Source organism: Bombina bombina, chromosome 5, assembly GCF_027579735.1.
Source record: "Bombina bombina isolate aBomBom1 chromosome 5, aBomBom1.pri, whole genome shotgun sequence".
NCBI classification, from domain to species: Eukaryota; Metazoa; Chordata; class Amphibia; order Anura; family Bombinatoridae; genus Bombina; species Bombina bombina.
The window spans coordinates 528,971,706-528,991,146 of NC_069503.1; the positions used below are offsets into that span (position 1 = coordinate 528,971,706).

A 19,441-nucleotide genomic window follows, 5' to 3' on the forward strand; every position below is an offset into this window, starting at 1 on the left:
CGCTCCAGCTTCCTCCGGTCGTCGCAAGTCATTTCTGATGTCAGAAATGATGGATAGGTCATCCTCCAATCACGGCTTCCCCCCGGGGGAATCAGTGTCTGATACAACGCTGTGATTGGAGTAAGCTCGATTCCTCATTTTAGACCAAGGAAGAGGCTTTGCGACGGGTGGAGGAAGCTGGAGCGGCTGTCAAGTTTAAAAAGTAAGGTTTCACAATACGAGTGAAATGTAAATTTTGATGAATTAAAGTGCCCCTGTTTTTAATCAAATTTTTAAAAACCGGACACTTTAGCATCAAAATTTACATTCACTTTAAAGTAAGGACCACCTCACAGACCTCCAACAGCTAATAGCCACCATTACTCTTACTAAAGAGGGTTACATGGACACAGCATTGCCCCAATCCTTGCTTGCAGGGAAAAGTACTCATTAAAGGATTAAAACTTGATTTTCTTCAGACACCATCTTCGCACACCACCTACGATGTACACAGGCAAAGAATGACTGGGTATTGTGGGAAGTGGGAGGATCCTTAAAGCTTTGCTGGGTGTTCTTTGCCTCCACCTGGTGGCCAGGAGTTGAATTCCCACTAGTAATTGACTGAATTTGTGGACTCTCCATGCTTTTGGAACAAAATATATGTTCTGAATCCTTTGGAGAAATAACTGCTGTGCTGGTGAAGAGAAAGGGTGGCATTGGATCAGACCTAAGTGCTTCAGCATACAATTATATATTATATAATAGTGTATAATAGCTAAAATTGTTTAAATTGACTTTTCCTTTAACACTAAACAGTATGGCAAACACCTTGAGATTGTAATATATGTTTAAATGTGTATTAAAAATACTGCAATATATTTTTTATAATCAGCTTGAAAGTACAATACAAACCTTAACAATATATATATATATATATATATATATACATATATACACACATACACACAGGGAGTGCAGAATTATTAGGCAAATGAGTATTTTGACCACATCATCCTCTTTATGCATGTTGTCTTACTCCAAGCTGTATAGGCTCGAAAGCCTACTACCAATTAAGCATATTAGGTGATGTGCATCTCTGTAATGAGAAGGGGTGTGGTCTAATTACATCAACACCCTATATCAGGTGTGCATAATTATTAGGCAACTTCCTTTCCTTTGGCAAAATGGGTCAAAAGAAGGACTTGACAGGCTCAGAAAAGTCAAAAATAGTGAGATATCTTGCAGAGGGATGCAGCACTCTTAAAATTGCAAAGCTTCTGAAGCGTGATCATCGAACAATCAAGCGTTTCATTAAAAATAGTCAACAGGGTCGCAAGAAGCGTGTGGAAAAACCAAGGCGCAAAATAACTGCCCATGAACTGAGAAAAGTCAAGCGTGCAGCTGCCAAGATGCCACTTGCCACCAGTTTGGCCATATTTCAGAGCTGCAACATCACTGGAGTGCCCAAAAGCACAAGGTGTGCAATACTCAGAGACATGGCCAAGGTAAGAAAGGCTGAAAGACGACCACCACTGAACAAGACACACAAGCTGAAACGTCAAGACTGGGCCAAGAAATATCTCAAGACTGATTTTTCTAAGGTTTTATGGACTGATGAAATGAGAGTGAGTCTTGATGGGCCAGATGGATGGGCCCGTGGCTGGATTGGTAAAGGGCAGAGAGCTCCAGTCCGACTCAGACGCCAGCAAGGTGTAGGTGGAGTACTGGTTTGGGCTGGTATCATCAAAGATGAGCTTGTGGGGCCTTTTCAGGTTGAGGATGGAGTCAAGCTCAACTCCCAGTCCTACTGCCAGTTTCTGGAAGACACCCTCTTCAAGCAGTGGTACAGGAAGAAGTCTGCATCCTTCAAGAAAAACATGATTTTCATGCAGGATAATGCTCCATCACACGCGTCCAAGTACTCCACAGCGTGGCTGGCAAGAAAGGGTATAAAAGAAGAAAATCTAATGACATGGCCTCCTTGTTCACCTGATCTGAACCCCATTGAGAACCTGTGGTCCATCATCAAATGTGAGATTTACAAGGAGGGAAAACAGTACACCTCTCTGAACAGTGTCTGGGAGGCTGTGGTTGCTGCTGCACGCAATGTTGATGGTGAACAGATCAAAACACTGACAGAATCCATGGATGGCAGGCTTTTGAGTGTCCTTGCAAAGAAAGGTGGCTATATTGGTCACTGATTTGTTTTTGTTTTGTTTTTGAATGTCAGAAATGTATATTTGTGAATGTTGAGATGTTATATTGGTTTCACTGGTAAAAATAAATAATTGAAATGGGTATATATTTGTTTTTTGTTAAGTTGCCTAATAATTATGCACAGTAATAGTCACCTGCACACACAGATATCCCCCTAAAATAGCTATAACTAAAAACAAACTAAAAACTACTTCCAAAACTATTCAGCTTTGATATTAATGAGTTTTTTTGGGTTCATTGAGAACATGGTTGTTGTTCAATAATAAAATTAATCCTCAAAAATACAACTTGCCTAATAATTCTGCACTCCCTGTATATATATATATATATATATATATATATATATATATATATATATATATATATATATATATATATATATATATATATATATATATATATATATATATATATATATATAATAAGCAGACTATGTAACCCATCAAGTGGTATCCTAATACTAGATTTAAAAACGAATCGCTCTAAACTCATATATATTATTTTCTGGGTGTGAGTACTTTAAATGTCCTTCATAGATAGGTCAATGTTTGTTCATTATTCATGTAATTTAGCTCTAAAAATTGAGGTCTTTCTAATTCTCTGAGCTGGAAAAACGCACACTGCTGACTTCTCTAGGCTAACAGTGCTACATATATTTCCCTGACTGGCTTTAATAGATGACAAAACAATAGGTTTCATATCACTTCAACTATCCATTCAAGCACAAATTGGGCCTAGAGCAATACCTTGGGTTTTCTACTATTTTTTTAATAGTTTTGATAGGTAAATTATAAAACTGACAGCAAAAATGCTAAAAATTCACTGGTATTTTTGGGCACGTTTTTTTCTAAAATTTCTGGTCCTTATTCTAATTATCTGCTCAATTTTAATTACAATACTTTTTTATTCTAGGTTTCAAGTAACAAACATATGTGAATATTTGGTTTTATTTTGTTTATTTGTTGAAAATGCTCCAATATAGGGTCTTTTTGAAAACAGTCAAAAACTTTTCTTTATGAAGGTTTAAATTTAAGCTTTGTGTTGAGACTCTCTCTATATAAAGTACCTCTGTAGCTAAACGCAAGATAAACATTGGCAATCCTTCCAGAGGTGGGATATAATTGTCGATCAACAGTGGTAGTCCTGTAAGTCTTCCTTCCTGTATACATATAAAAAAAATATACTGACAGGTAAATTACATGATCACTCATATATCACTTGTCAAGTGCCTTATTTCTAATTATTCTATAACTATGCTGGAAGTGTTGCTTTTTTACACTACATTACGCAACAACAACAATTTGCAATTTAATTGTATTCAAAATGGCTTTAATTGTATTTTCATTTTCATTTCTGTTCTAATATATCTGGTGTCAGATCTATATGAATACAGAAAAACACAGGTAACATATATTTTGCAAATATGTACATGTCATATTGTAATCATAATCAGCCTGTTTTCACATATCTGGGAGGGGGGGGGGGGCAAAACAAAAACATATTTGACTATTATTTGTCATCTATTGTAGTGTTATCAATTGATAAAGCAGAAATTGAAGTCTTTTTTATATACTATATTACTATTTTTGTTATGCTTTTAGTAAATAACCTTGGAAATTGCTAGGTACCACCATCAATACTGCCATTACTCCTAAATCCTAAATTGTTATCAACTGTATTTAAAAATGCATGAGGGGTCCATACTGGCTTTTGGAGGTTGTAACAAAACTTTGAGGGGCCCTTTCTGTCAAAGGAGAAATAAAAGCACTTTTTTCCCACAGGAGATCACTGTCACCACAGTAAGCACAGGGCTATACAGATTAAATTATTATTTTATTTTTTTAAAAATGTGACTTAGCCACTAAAAAATCAACTTTTTTTAAATTATTTTATTTATATACACCTAATGTTGTAATTAAATTTATGGAGGGCTTGGCACTTTTCAAGTACCCTACTACATGAAAGAGCAGGTGATTGTCTTTCAAATGAGGAGTCTTGATCATCTGCAACTGTTAAGAGGGATCAAGGGGATTGAATCACACGCCCACATTCAGCTCCCTTACCAGCTATAGTGCCCCCGTCCGCTTGTGGCGAAGTCACCAGCACTCCCATTAATAGGAAATCCACAACACCACTGTAGTTAAACATCTACTTTTATTCAAATTTCAGGCTGTATAAAACATAATGCAACGTTTAAGCCTTATTGGCCTTAATCATGCATAAACCACACCTCCTTTACAACTTCCTTTTATAGGTAAAAACTCAATTATCAATGGTCACTACACATATCAATAAAATAAAACACATTCTCACAGTAGGACCATACATGTGTTTTATCATATTGAGATGTGTAGTGACCATTGATATGAATACTTGCCATTAGATGGCGCCAGTAGAGAAGGGATATACATTGAATTCCTTGGTTTATTACCTGAGTTTTTACCTATAAAAGGAAGTTGTAAAGGAGGTGTGGTTTATGCATGATTAAGGCCAATATGGATAAAATGTTGCATTATGTTTTATACAATCTGAAATTTGAATAAAAGAAGGGAGTTTACAAAAATAGTGCTGTAGATTTCCTATTTTGTTGATCTATTGATGGGGTGAACAGTGACCCCCATACCCCATGCATTCAATCTCTTGAAGTACAAGATAAAGACCCATTAACTGCTGTGCCCATCTTTAGATATTGGCCATTGATGGCTTTGGAGTGCCATCCACTAGGCAACCAGTAATCCCTGTCCTGTGGTGCGGGGGATTGTTCAAAACAGCTTCTGATTGGCAATCCCCCTGCATGACGAATATCAAACTGATTAAGGAACACAGTTGTGACATCTTCTATTATAAGTTTATATTTATTTTTCTGCTTTAAAAAAATTGCGTAGTTTTACAAAACTACTGGTATTTTATTTATTTTTTTAGAATTAAAGTTCATTTTCAAAAGAGCTAAAAAGGGGGGGGGGCAAACAGTTCTGAATAATCTGCATTTCTTTTTTTTCCTACGCGAGCCATAAGTGCTCATTTATTACCTACAGATTTATATTTTAACATTTGTGTAGCAGCCTTCTCATCTGTAATGAAATACATATATTATTTGTATATTCTAAATATGCTGGTCCTGCTAAAAAGGTTATTCACTGAAATATGATTTACAGTAGCGTTTAAATGTAAGCAAAAAAAAATAAAAATCTGAAAGTCAGCATAGCACAGGGGTGTGAGCAGTGAAAAAAAACCTGTCTTGTGGAATATGATTATAATGGAACTGAATAGGATTATAATGCAACTGAATACCTCATCAATTTCAAGTGAGAAGTAATCTTTCAACATCTCAGACTTTTTCTGAAGAAACTGAACAATATACTCAGCAAGTCCTTCTTTAGGGCCATCTTCCTCAGTCCATCCACTCTCGGCACTATCCAGTGCTAGCATAGCCAAATCATACAGTGGGGCTGACTCCTACAACAAATAAAGATTGATGTAAAAAAAACCAGCATAACAACATTTACTCTTTATGGTTACTAAATTGTTATTAACGCATACAACATAGAAAATAATCCATAAAATCAAACATGTTATAGTATGAGTAACAAGAAAATACTTTTGGATTACAAATCTATAATTGTTATGTAACCTGTAATCTACAATGACATCACTAGACATAAATTGGATTTAAAATACATAAATAAAAAAATGTTACATTATCTCAATCATGAAAGAATTTTTTTTTTGTGTTTCACATCTCTTTATAGGAACATAAAAGCAAATGTTAAATGTTCATCAGTGAATTTGCACAGACCAATGTTTGTAATGTACATGCATTTGCAAAAAATACTTCCAGTATGGCACGTTACTCTCTGAGCATAGAGGTATATTAAAAGCACATAATAGTCAAAACAATTACATGCTCAAATTTGTTAGACCATGTAATTTGAAAACTAGACTTCTATAAGCATAGTGATACAGTGTGTAATCTCTTCCCAGAATGGTTTAATCTGAGCACAAAGACAACCAGATATGTGAAAGTGAGCCTATCCAGCCAACATTTTTGTAAATAAATTGTATGTAGATGTTGGGGAGGGGGTTAGGTACCATCTTGACAAAATCTTATAAATTTGTCTTTACTACAGCTGCAGATAAAACACAGCTCAACCACCCATTTAGTTATATAAGAAGATGATTGAACAGACCCTGAGGTTCGAAAAAAGATCATCAATGATGGATACATGTCTTTTAGAGACTTCTAATGAGGGGCAACGCTTTTCAAAAGGGGTATGTGGTGGTGGACGAAATGTCGAACCTGAAAATGCAAGATCCAGATATCAAACGGGTAGACTATTTCTTCACAGATTTCTTTCTGTGTTTTAAAGAAGCTCTTTGTGTTTTACAATTATTTTTTGAGCAATGGCCATCAAAACTTTTGTCTATAGTAGTTTCAAAAGACTGAGGCCTATACCGTGGCATGCATGATGACATATTTCTAAAACCATTCCTCTCTAAAGCAAGGTTAGGACAATGATTATAGCTTTCAGGTTGGCCCTTTTCTAATTTTTTTTACTTGCCATATAAATAAAAATGTTATGTGATCAAATCTAAATCTCTGCTTTGGAGTTAAAAGGAGGCCATGCAAAAACTCCTTGTGATGGTTCTGAATATTTTCTTTGGAGACCATGATAATGAATGAAAATGGTGACAAGTGAGAAAGTATGCTTTTCAAGTTCTACATACTTTATATAAGCATAGCTTAAAGGGACAGTCTAGTCCAAAATAAACTCATGATTTAGATAGGGCATGTAATTTTAAACAACTTTCCCATTTACTTTTATCACCAATTTTGCTTTGAACTCTTGGTATTCTTAGTTGAAAGCTAAACCTAGGAGGTTCATATGCTAATTTCTAAGCCCTTGAAGGCCACCTCTTCTCTCAGGGCATTTTAATAGTTTTTCACCACTAGAGGGTGTTAGTTCATGTGTGTCATATAGATAACACTGTGCTCACACACGTGGAGTTCCAGTGAGCCAGCTCTGATTGGCTAAAATAGATGTCTGTCAAAAGAAATGAAATGAGGGGGCAGTTTGCAGAGGCTTAGATACAGGGTAATCACAAAGGTAAAAAGTGTATTTATATAACTGTGTTGGTAATGCAAAACTGAGGAATGGGTAATAAAGGGATTATCTATCTTTTTAAACAATAACAATTTTGGTGTAGACTGTCCCTTTAAGAGGTTTCAAGATTTGGCTGCGACAAGCAATTTAAACAACTTTCTTCATGGTGGAACTATTACATGTAATTTCAGGGTGATTTAGGCAGGCTATTAGAACCAAACACATTGAGGGGAAATGGCAATCACACAATATACAGTAGTATTAGGAGGCAGATATTTAGTTACACTTAAAAGGGACATGAAACACAAAATGTTTCATTCATGATCCAGAAAGAAAATACCATTTTAAAAATGTCTCCAATTTTCTTCTAATATAACATTTAATTAATTCACTTGGTATCCTTGTTGAAAAACAGATAGGCCAGCTCAGCAGCATGAAGGTCTGAAACAGTATATGGCAGCAGTTTAGACAAAATTTTAGACAACCGGATAAGTTTTAACATTATAAACATGCAAAGAGCACTAGATGGCAACAGTGTTTTCTACCATGCAGTGCTCAAGACGGGCATATTACCTACATAGGTATGCTCTTCAGCAAAGAATACCTTCAGAACTAAGCAAATTTAATAGCAGAATTGAAAGCTATTTTAAGATTGTATGCTTTTCCTTAATTATAAAAGAAAAACATTTGTGTTCCTTTAAGAATGGCGTCCCCAGTGGATGCCAACCCCCAGAGTGCTGAAGAACCTGAGAACCTTCTTTAATCTTTAATGGGACATTCCGGTCAAAACTTGAAAGAAAAATATATGCAATATACATGTATTGGCAAAAATGCTTCAAGTAAAAGTTATCATTGTTTTAGTGTTAACATTTTTCTCTGCAGGTGCATGTGAAGCATAGCTAGATATTCTCAGTGCACCAGCATTTTCAATACTGCAGCTACTGAGATAACCAGTAGGGCTTGTATCATGTCGGCAAATAACAAATTGAGTCGATACCAGATGGTACAAGCACTTTAGGCTCTGAGCAATTGTGGTGTTTAAAATGCTGGTGCACGGTGCAAACATTAAGGGCCATAATACTCAAATGTTGAAACACTTGAAAGTGATGCAGCATAGCTGTAAAAAGCAGACTAGAAAATATCACCTAAACATCTCTATGTAAAAAAGGAAGATATTTTACCTCAAAATGTCCTAAGTATTCAAACCCCATTGCAAAGGACTTTAAGCAGCAAATCAGTATGTCTATCCCGGGACAGCCAAGGGAGTGAGCTTTGTGCACACTTATATTATTTCCCTATTCAGTTTAAGGAAGTTTACTATGAAATCTCATGTGAGTTAAGTGAAATCTCATGAGATCACAGTAAAAGAGTTTATGGCCTCAGCACTGCTGATGCTGATTGGCTGCTGTTCATTTCTTCATTTTTATTTTACCTGCAGCTAAGCAGCAGCTGAAGTAAAACTTTTTACACAGAACTTACTCTGGTGAGCTGAGGAAAATGTGAGGTAAAAATTCTTCCTTTCTTACAAAGAGATTCTCAGGTGACATTTTGCTGTCAGCTTTTCACAGTTATACTGCATCCGTTTCAAGTGATTTAGCATATGAGTATGAGTATTCCCTTTAAATACATGTTTGAAACAGCTATAGCTTTTTTTAAGAAGCATTTTTGCTAATACCTGTACATTACAAACATGCTTCTATTAAAAACTGAAATGCATCCATGTGGATTGCAATTTTGGCTGGAATGTCCCTTTAAGATTAAAAAGTAATAATGTTACGGCAAATGTACATGCAATTTTAAGGTTTACCTTATAAGGAATGCTCATATTCAGCCTCATTTAAGAATATGATCAATAGTTAGACCATACTCAGATATGCTTGCTCTCATTTGTTCACAGCTCTATTGTCAATTTGTGTGTGTGTGTGTGTATATATATATATATATATATATATATATATATATATATATATATATATATATATATATATATCTATATCTATCAGGGGTAGGCACAGACAAAGGCTGTGGCGGAGATTTTCCAAAGTACAGACCTTAGTGAAGAACACCAAGGTACATTTGAAATTAAAAACATTATTTTATAGTGCTTGGTGTTATTATATTGATGCAGATACCACTGATCCTATAACCAGCCCTCCTCTGGCTATACCCATGTGCCAGTGTCACTACTGTGTCATTATATAGTGCTGGGTGTTATTATACTGATGCAGATACCACTGGTCCAATAACCAGCCCTCCTCTGGCTATACCCATGTGACAGTGTCACTACTGTCATTATATAGTGCTGGGTGTTATTATACTGATGCAGATACCACTGATTCTATAACCAGCCCTCCTCTGACTGACTATACCCATGAGCCAGTGTCACTACTGTGTCATTATATAGTGTTGGGTGTTATTATACTGATGCAGGTACCACTTATCCTATAACCAGCCCTCTTCTGGCAATACCTATGTGCCAGTTTCACTACTGTGTCATTATATAGCGCTGGGTGTTATTATACTGATGCAGATACCACTGACCCTATGACCAGCCCTTTGTCTGGCTATACCCATGTGACACTACTGTGTCTTTGTATAGAGCTGTGTGGTATTATACAGATTCAGATACAAATCCAGTATTTCACTCAGGCTTTATTTATTCCATAACTTATCACCCAATATCGCTAGCAGTCTCTTGACAAGCCACTAACTTTATTCACACTACATATTTTTTTTTCTTCCTATTATTAAATCAGAAAGTAAAGATATACTAAGGTTGTGGTGGACACTGCAAAGGCTAGTCACGGACATCAGTGTCCGTGTACGGACACCTTGCCTATCCCTGATATATATATATATATATATATATATATATATATATATATATATATATATATATATATATATGTGTGTGTGTGTGTGTGTGTGTGTGTGTGTGTGTGTGTGTGTGTGTGTGTGTGTGTGTGTGTGTGTGTGTGTGTGTGTGTGTGTGTGTGTGTATATATCTATCCATACACACACACATATATTTATATACATACAATTGAGAGGGATTTTACTAGATCTACATGTTCATTTATTTTCTATATCTTATACATGTCTAATAATATAATTTGAATTCAACGCAATATAAACCCAATCTCAATGAAAAACAAATATTGATGGTAATGTCTGGTTACCAAATTAAAATATATTTAAAAAGCGGCACATAGTGTTTTTGCTATACAATTATGACTAAAAGTCAAATGTATTAAAGATATTGTACCAATTTCTGCCTCATTGGCAAATCTTTATAACTGTTATAAAAAAGTAAATTTATGCTTACCTGAAAAAAATTGTTTCATTTTAGACACGATGAGTCCACTGATTTCATCCTTACTTGTGGGATTACGCCTCCTGGTCAGCAGGAGGAGGCAAAGAGCACCACAGCAGAGCTGTATATATAGCTCCTCCCTTCCCTCTCACTCCAGTCATTCGACCGAAGTTAGGAAGAGAAAGGAAAAGCCAAGGTGCAGAGGTGACTGAAGTTTAACCAAAAAATAAAAAATCTGTCTCAAACGACAGGGCAGGCCATTGGACTCATCGTGTCTAAAAAGAAACAAATTTATCAGGTAAGCATAAATGTTATTTTCTTTTTAAAGACACGATGAGTCCACGGATTTCATCCTTACTTGTGGGATACAATACCAAAGCTATAGTACACGGATGAAACGGGAGGGACAAGACAGGGAACCTAAACGGAAGGCACCACTGCTTGAAGAACCTTTCTCCCAAAAACAGCCTCAGCAAAAGTATCAAATTTAGAAAAAGTGTGAAGAGAAGTCCAAGTTGTAGCCATGCAAATCTGCTCAACAGATGCATCATTTTTGAATGCCCATGAGGAAGCAACAGCCCTAGTGGAATGAGCCGTAATTTTTTCAGGAGGCCGCTGTCCAGCAGTCTCATATGCAAAGCGGATGATACTCTTCAGCCAAAAGGAAAGAGAGGTAGCCATAGCTTTCTGACCCCTACGTTTCCCCGAAAAAACAACAAATAAAGAAGACGATTGACGAAAATCGTTAGTCGCTTGTAAGTAGAATTTCAATGCACGGACTACGTCCAAATTGTGTAGCAGATGTTCCTTCTGAGAAGGAGGATTAGGACACAAGGAAGGAACAACAATCTCCTGATTAATGTTCCTGTCTGAAACAACTTTAGGAAGAAAACCTAGTTTAGTACGCAACACCACTTTATCAGCATGAAAAATAAGGTAAGGGGAATTATATTGCAATGCCGAAAGCTCATATACTCTTCGAGCAGAAGAGATAGCAACAAGAAATAAAACTTTCCAAGACAATAACTTAATATCTATGGAATGCATAGGTTCGGAACCCCTTGAAGAACCTTAAGAAATAAATTCAAACTCCAAGGAGGAGCAATTGGTCGGAACACAGGCCTGAGTCTAGTCAAAGCCTGACAAAAAGATTGAACATCTGGAACATCTGCCAGACGCTTATGCAACAAAATAGATAAAGCAGAGATCTGCCCCTTTAGGGAACTCGCTGATAACCCCTTCTCCAATCCTTCTTGGATAAAAGACAAAATCCTAGGAATCCTAACCCTACTCCATGAGTAGCCCTTGGACTCACACCAATAAAAATATTTGCGCCATATCTTATGGTAAATTTTCCTAGTGACAGGCTTACGTGCCTGAATCAAAGTATCTATGACCGAATCAGAAAAACCTCGCTTGGCTAAAATTAAGCGTTCAATCTCCAAGCAGTCACCTGCAGAGAAACTAGATTCGGGTGATGGAAGGGACCCTGAATGAGAAGGTCCTTCCTCAATGGAAGCTTCCACTGTGGCAGAGATGACATGTCCACCAGATCGGCATACCAAATCCTGCGAGGCCACGCAGGAGCAATGAGGATCACCGATGCCCTCTCCTGCTTGATTCGAGCAATCACCCGGGGAAGGAGAGGAACGGGGGAAATACATACGCTAGTCTGAAAGTCCAAGGAACTGCCAACGCGTCTATCAGCTCGGCCTGGGAATCCCTGGAGCTGTATCTCGGAAGCTTGGCATTCTGACGAGACGCCAGAAGGTCCAAATTCGGCCGACCCCATCTAAGGATCAGGGTGGAAAATACTTCCGGATGAAGCTCCCACTCACCCGGATGAAAAGACTGTCTGCTTAGAAAATTCCGCCTCCCAGTTGTCTACACCTGGGATGTGGATCGCCAACAGATGGCAAGAGTGAGTCTCTGCCCATTGAATTATCCTGGCTACCTCCGTCATCGCCAAGGAACTCCTGGTTCCTCCATGATGATTGATGTAAGCCACTGTCGTTATGTTGTCCGATTGGAATTTGATGAATTGGGCCGAGGCCAACTGAGGCCAGGCCAGAAGCACATTGAAGATCGCCCTCAGCTCTAGAATGTTGATGGGAAGGAGATACTCTGCCTGAGTCCATACTCCCTGAGCCCTTAAAGAGCCCTTAAAGAGCCCCAGACTGCTCCCCACCCCAAAAGGCTGGCATCCGTTGTCACAATCACCCATGACGGTCTGTGAAAGCATGTCCCCTGGGATAGATGATAATGAGACAACCACCATAGAAGAGAGTCCCTCGTCTCCTGATCTAGGATTATTTGAGGAGACAAATCTGTATAATCTCCATTCCACTGCCTGAGCATGCTCAGTTGCAGAGGCCTGAGGTGAAACCAAAGAAACGGAATGATGTCCATTGCCGCTACCATCAATCCAATTACCTCCATGCACTGAGCCACTGACGGCCAAGGATTGGACTGGTATTCAGGATCTTTAACCTTCTGACCTTCGTCAGAAAAATTTTCATTGCTATAGAGTCAAGAAGAGTTCCCAGGAATGGTACCCTTGTCTGCGGGATTAACAAACTCTTTCCCATATTTACCTTCCACCCGTGAGTTCTCAGGAAGTATAGAACAATGTTGTATGGGACTTTGCTATTTGATAAGATGACGCCTGGATCAGAATATCGTCCAGATAAGGCGCCACCGCAATGCCCCGTGGTCTTAGAACCGCCAGCAGAGACCCGAGAACCTTTGTGAAAATTCTGGGCACCGTGGCCAGACCAAAAGGAAGAGCCACAAACTGAAAATGTTTGTCCAGAAACTTGTGATGATCTGCGTGTATAGGAACATGAAGATATGCAACCTTTAGATCCACTGTCGTCATAAATTGACCATCCTGGATCAATGGAAGAATGGTACGAATAGTTTCCATCTTGAAGGATGGAACTCTGAGAAACTTGTTTAGACTTTTGAGGTCTAGAATAGGTCTGAACGTTCCCTCTCTTTTTGGAACTACAAACAGATTTGAATAAAACCCCTGTCCCCATTCCTGTATTGGAACGGGACAGATTACTCCCATGGAGGAGAGGTCTCCTACACAACGTAAGAACGCCTCTTTTTATCTGGTCGGTAGATAATCGTGAAAGAAGAAACCTTCCTCTGGGGGAAGAATTTCTGAACTCCAATTTGTAGCCCTGAGACACAATTTCTGGTGTCCAGGGATCCTGAACATCTCTTATGCAGGCCTGGATGAAGAGAGAAAGTCTGCCCCCTACTAGATCCGGTCCCGGATCGGGGGCCGACCCTTCATGCTGACTCGGAAGCGGCAGCAGGTTTCTTGGATTGTTTACCCTTGTTCCAAGACTGATTGGGTCTCCAAATGGACTTGGTTTGAGAACAGTTCCATTCCTGTTTAGAGGAAGAGGAATTCCCTTAAAATTTCGAAAGGAACGAAAATTACTCTGTCGACCTCTCTGTTTGGATTTCTTATCCTGAGAGAGATGACCCTTGCCTCCCGTGATGTCAGAAATTATTTCCTTCAAGTCAGGTCCGAACAGGGTCTTCCCCTTGTAAGGAATAGCTAAAAGTTTAGACTTGGATGACACATCCGCAGACCAAGGCTTCAACCATAAAGCCCTGCGTGCTAAGATGGAAAAGCCCGAACTCTTAGCCGCCAATTTAGTAATCTGTAGAGAAGCATCCGTAATAAACTTTAATCCGATCCTGGATCTCTTCCAAAAGGAGTCTCAGTCTTAAGAGACTCTTCCAGAGCATCAAACCAATAAGCAGACGCACTGGTAACTGTAAAAATGCAAGCCGCTGGTTGCAATAGAAAACCCTAGTGAAGGTAAATATTTTTTAAGAAGACTCTAACTTCTTATCCATAGGGTCCTTAAAAGCACAACTATCCTCAATAGGAATAGTAGTCCGTTTGGCCAGGGTAAAATAGCTCCCTCTACTTTAGGGACCGTCTGCCAAGAGTCCCTAATAGCATCGGCTATAGGGTACATCTTTTTAAAAATTGGAGAAGGGAATGCCTGGTCTTTCCCATTCCTTCGCAATAATCTCTGAAGTCCTCTTTGGGACTGGAAAAACATCCGAGCAAGAAGGAACTTCCAAGTATCTGTCCAACTTACTCAATTTCTCTGGAGCAACCACTATTGAGTCACAATCATCCAAAGTCACCAACACCTCCCTCAGTAATAAACGGAGGTGCTCAAGCTTAAACTTGAACAAAACCACTTCAGAATCAGTCATGGGTAAGGCACTCCCTGAGTCAGAGAGTTCACCTTCGGATAGGACCTCCGTACCCTCCAACTCAGAACCCCGGGAGGGTACGTCCGTGATCGTCATCATAGTATCAGAGGCTGCATTGACTACATAGTTGTCCCTTCTAGTACGCTTGCCGTGCGATATGGGAAAGGCAGATAACGGATCAGAAATTGTAGAGGACATCCCTGCAGCTATGTCCTTTAACGTGATTGCTGCAGAAACTGGTGAAACACATGGAACCGCTTGCGCGGGCGTTAAGGGCTGACACGCTTGGGGCGAAAGCTGTGGCATACTCTGCATCTCATCTGTAGACCCTTGAGAAGCATCCGCCTTGGGTAAAGTTTTATCAAAAAAAATTTGTTCTCTATAGTGCAAAGCCCTCTCAATGCATGAGGGACAAAAAGGAACAGGAGGTTCCACAGTGGCATCCAAACACATGGAACATGTTACAGTCTGGATATCATCTGAATCCATGATAGCAGAAAGCAAGAAAATATTGGTCTTGGCTCCTTTAAATTAAATAGTCTCTCAATTTATGGCCAAATTGTACAATGAATATAAGCACTAACTAAATACTTGTCAATACATTTGATCCTGACAAGATGCTGTGCCTTTAAGAAATAAACATCTAACAATTTTACTTTGTTACTGCAAATCAGTTAGACGATATCAGTATAAAGTGATTTTAACAAGGAAAAAAGCAGCACCTCGCCTCAACAGCTCTGCTGAGGCGCCTACCTGTCCCCACGGTCCACCGACCACTCAGGCACAAGTCCGGATGGTATCCCACAACGCCCAAGACCGCCTGCTTAGTTCGCAACAATGCGGTCGTGGTGTCACTTGCGATGGTTCCTACAGACAGTTGGGACTTCCGGAAGTAAATGTACGCTGCGCGGCTACTAAGTCCCAGCGTGCCAAAGTAAGCCCCGCCCTTTGTGGGCGTCACATAAGCCATCCGACTAAGGTTGCCGAAGGCAAGCCGTAAAAGCCGGTCAGTTACTCAAAAACACACAGCAATGAACCGGAGTCTTCTTGCAAGGCTCCGGTAACACATCCCCAGCGTCTGCCCCCAGTACACATAGATAGTGTCCTGTAGGGAAGCCCTCACTGTAAGAGTCCATGCTCCTAATAAAGTACAGTGATACATAAAATTATAGTGTCGGTTGACATGGCCACATGGGAACCCAACACATTGTTCAAAAGGAAAGCCCTTCCCAGAGAGCCCATGTTTCCCAACAGATTATAAGTGTACAGTCATTTCTGAGATATCAAGTGGCCCAGAAAAATAAAGACTGCACTTACCTCTATGCCGAGCGACAGCATGACAAGTCTCACAGGATCAAGAGGTCTTCTAACTCCTGTAGTTCTGTGGACACAGAAAGGGCCTTAGTTAATATCTGCTAAGACCATCAGCATCAGAAGGGCAGCACTAGTATGGGAGGCGCAGTGAGATTTAAGTCCCACCAGTTCCCATTGCTTTAAAGCCACCTGTAGCTCTACTCTAGAGGCTGCCAAGGAATACGGCTACACCCTATAATAAAATAGTACACACAGGTACCATTTTAAAAATAATAAACTCTTGATTGAAGAATCTAAACTAACACCTCACTTTACCTCTTCCTATCACTAACACAGGCAAAGAGAATGACTGGAGTGGGAGGGAAGGGAGGAGCTATATATACAGCTCTGCTGTGGTGCTCTTTGCCTCCTCCTGCTGACCAGGAGGAGTAATCCCACAAGTAAGGATGAAATCCGTGGACTCGTGTCTTTAAAAAGAAATCAAAGTGATTGTAACGTTATGCACTTAAAAACAGGTGCCCTTTCATTCATAACATTTTTTAAAGACGGTTTCTTAGTAAAATAATTACCATTTAGTTGATCGATAATTAATCAGCTTCATCCAATTGTTGCGTGCCCCATGAGCTGGACGCCAAAGGGGGCACGCAACAATTGAATGAAGCCAGAAGCTAAACGTTAATTATTTTATTAAAAAGAACTGTCTTTAAAACGTTTAAACGAATCAAAGAGCACCTGTTTTGAAGATTAATTTTATATACAATGTCTTAAAGTGCATAACTTTACAATCACTTTAAGTAAGTTTGGTTGCTCTCTGCTTTGTAAAACCTTATTCCTGGGTTCCACAGTGTGCGCTTTCAATGCATACTACCTTATCCCTCTTCTTCCCCAGCCTAAATACTTTAAACAAGAAGACATTTTTAGCATTTTAACAAAGATGATTGTTATTTCAAAGTCAAACAGCAAATGTGTTCTGAGAGAGGTGCAGGAGAACGAGAATTGGGAGGCAGAATGTAAATATGTGTCAGGATCTGTACAATAAGAAAGGTATATCATTGCATCGCTCTACTAGGCAAATTGGCAAAAATGAGCAACACAAAAACAAAACGATAAAAAAATTCTGGAGAAGCAAATTCCATACATAAACATACTTACTGATAATCTCATAATGCCAAAGTTTCCAAAATCATAAACAAGTATTTGGTAAAACAGTTCTTGGCTAGAGAGAAGAAACAAAATATAGTAATCAGATTACAAAATCAACCAATAAAAGTAGAAAAAAAATATGAAATTACATGCAAATTTAGACATAAAACCTAAAACTGGAACCAAAAGTAATTTTTATCTATTAAATACACAAAGTGACCGGTTTTTACTACTATAAAACAGTTCCATTTACCTTAGCTTTGTGGTGTTCAGGAGATATAACTTTGTCTGATATTGGGCTAGAGCCCACTGAGGACTGACACAGCCCACAAATGAATGGTTGCGCAGCATATCTTGAAGAACTGGGGAATAAAAATAAATAGTGTACAGGAATATGAGCAATCCAAATTTAATATTCAAAGCACTAATTTTAGTCTGTAAAGCATCTTGACCTGTCATTTACTATCATATGCTGATAAATGCAGGAGAACACAGTACATTTACTCTATGGTGCAGTATGGGATATGATTGGCTATATTAACCACTGACATGCTAAAAATAATAAATATCCTAGGTATGTAAACAAGCACTGACTGTGGTGCTAAAAGTATATTACAGCTCACAAGCAACAATCATATTCATATAGAAATTGCCATGTAGTGCAAGTAAATACATACACAATTTAAAAAATTTTTAGTGTCTTTTAAATGAAAATATATAAAAAAAATTACAAAAATCTTCTTCCAAATTTCATCAGTCCAGTTTTATACTAAACACATTTTAGAATGAATGCAATCTTAGATGTCTGGGATCTATCACGTTGCTAAACACTACTAGTTCTTTAACACCTAGTTTATTATGCTTCATTTTTAATATCTCCTCCACTGAATTTGTTCTACTTTGTGCATTCCTATTGCAAAAGCAGATTAGAGGGTGTTCACACAAAACAAATTGTGATTGGTTGGTCCTCCACGTGATGCCTGGCTGAACCAAATAGAACATGGAGCCATCTATGACCACAAGGGAAATAGATACATGAGTATTTTTCTACCATTTTCCAAATGCAGTCTGTGTCTTTTTTTAATATTATTGGACAAGTTTATTATAATTGACATAACCTTTCTGAGTATTTGTTTTTAATTGATGGGAGATCCTGAACCTGCAAAATAAGTTTTCATCTAAAATGTGCATTTGATACTGTAGGTAACATATGTGGCCTCCAAACTGAAAGGTCTCTTTATGGATACATGTTTCTGGTATTTCAGATTATATGAATTTAATAGCGATTCTTGTATGTGAAATCCCTATGGTGGTCATTTTATTACCAAACTATCGATCCAATCTCCATAAACAAGCACACATACCTTTGTGTGCCTTCTCCTCAATTTCTTTCTGTAGGGTCAATATACTTGTTAGTTTAATAACCCTTCTCCTTGGGGTTGAAGCAGCTGTCATATTCTTCACTGATTCATTTTCCACCATTTCCACATCAGAATCTCTGCGCTGCCTCTTCCTTCAGAAAAGCAGAAGAAGAAGAAACAGAGAATGAAGTTCTTTTACTGATACATAAGCAAGACTGAACATGTACACAGGGATACAAAACAGCCGATTGCAAATTCAAACCTAGAGTCATGAACTATGCCACTAGGCATATTAACCCTTTAAACCAAACAGCACATTAGAAGTATAGTCAAATACAAAAATACGTGCCCTAATTTGCGTTACTGACTTTGGCTTAACAAATATTTAACCCTTAGTCCCTCTTGAAAAAAAATGAAGAAAAAGGGGAAAATGTTAGTACAATGAATGGAAAATACTTTTGTTCAGTTGTATAAAGACAACAATTTAAAGACACAGTCGACGTTTAAAATAATGTTACATAAGCGACACCTGCAAAAGAAAAAGGATTTTAAAGATTTACTCCCTCCAACCTGTACTTTCCTAACTTTCCTTGCCAGCCACTACTACTCTTCTGGTGCATCAAGGGCGCTGTCTAATCACAGCCTACCAGGTTGTGCCGTTGAACTATATGTGGCGTGCTCCTGCACTGGGTAAAGCCATTGGATTAGACAACACGACCATGACGCACTGTTGAAGAAACCAGAAGAGTAGAAGAGGCTCA

At 38.4% G+C, this 19,441-nt stretch overlaps 1 protein-coding gene across 1 annotated transcript in view; it reads right to left on the bottom strand.

Moving 5' to 3' along the window:
• The window catches only part of MLH1 (mutL homolog 1), a 65,687-nt gene that overhangs the window by 21,657 nt on the left and 24,589 nt on the right, over positions 1-19,441 (bottom strand). Inside the window, exons 13-17 of the mRNA XM_053714457.1 lie at positions 18,684-18,832; positions 17,573-17,681; positions 17,329-17,392; positions 5,488-5,652; positions 3,263-3,355 (exon numbers count right to left, since the gene is read on the bottom strand). Coding sequence (XP_053570432.1) covers positions 3,263-3,355; positions 5,488-5,652; positions 17,329-17,392; positions 17,573-17,681; positions 18,684-18,832 — 580 coding nt within the window. The remainder of the gene's footprint in view (positions 1-3,262; positions 3,356-5,487; positions 5,653-17,328; positions 17,393-17,572; positions 17,682-18,683; positions 18,833-19,441) is intronic.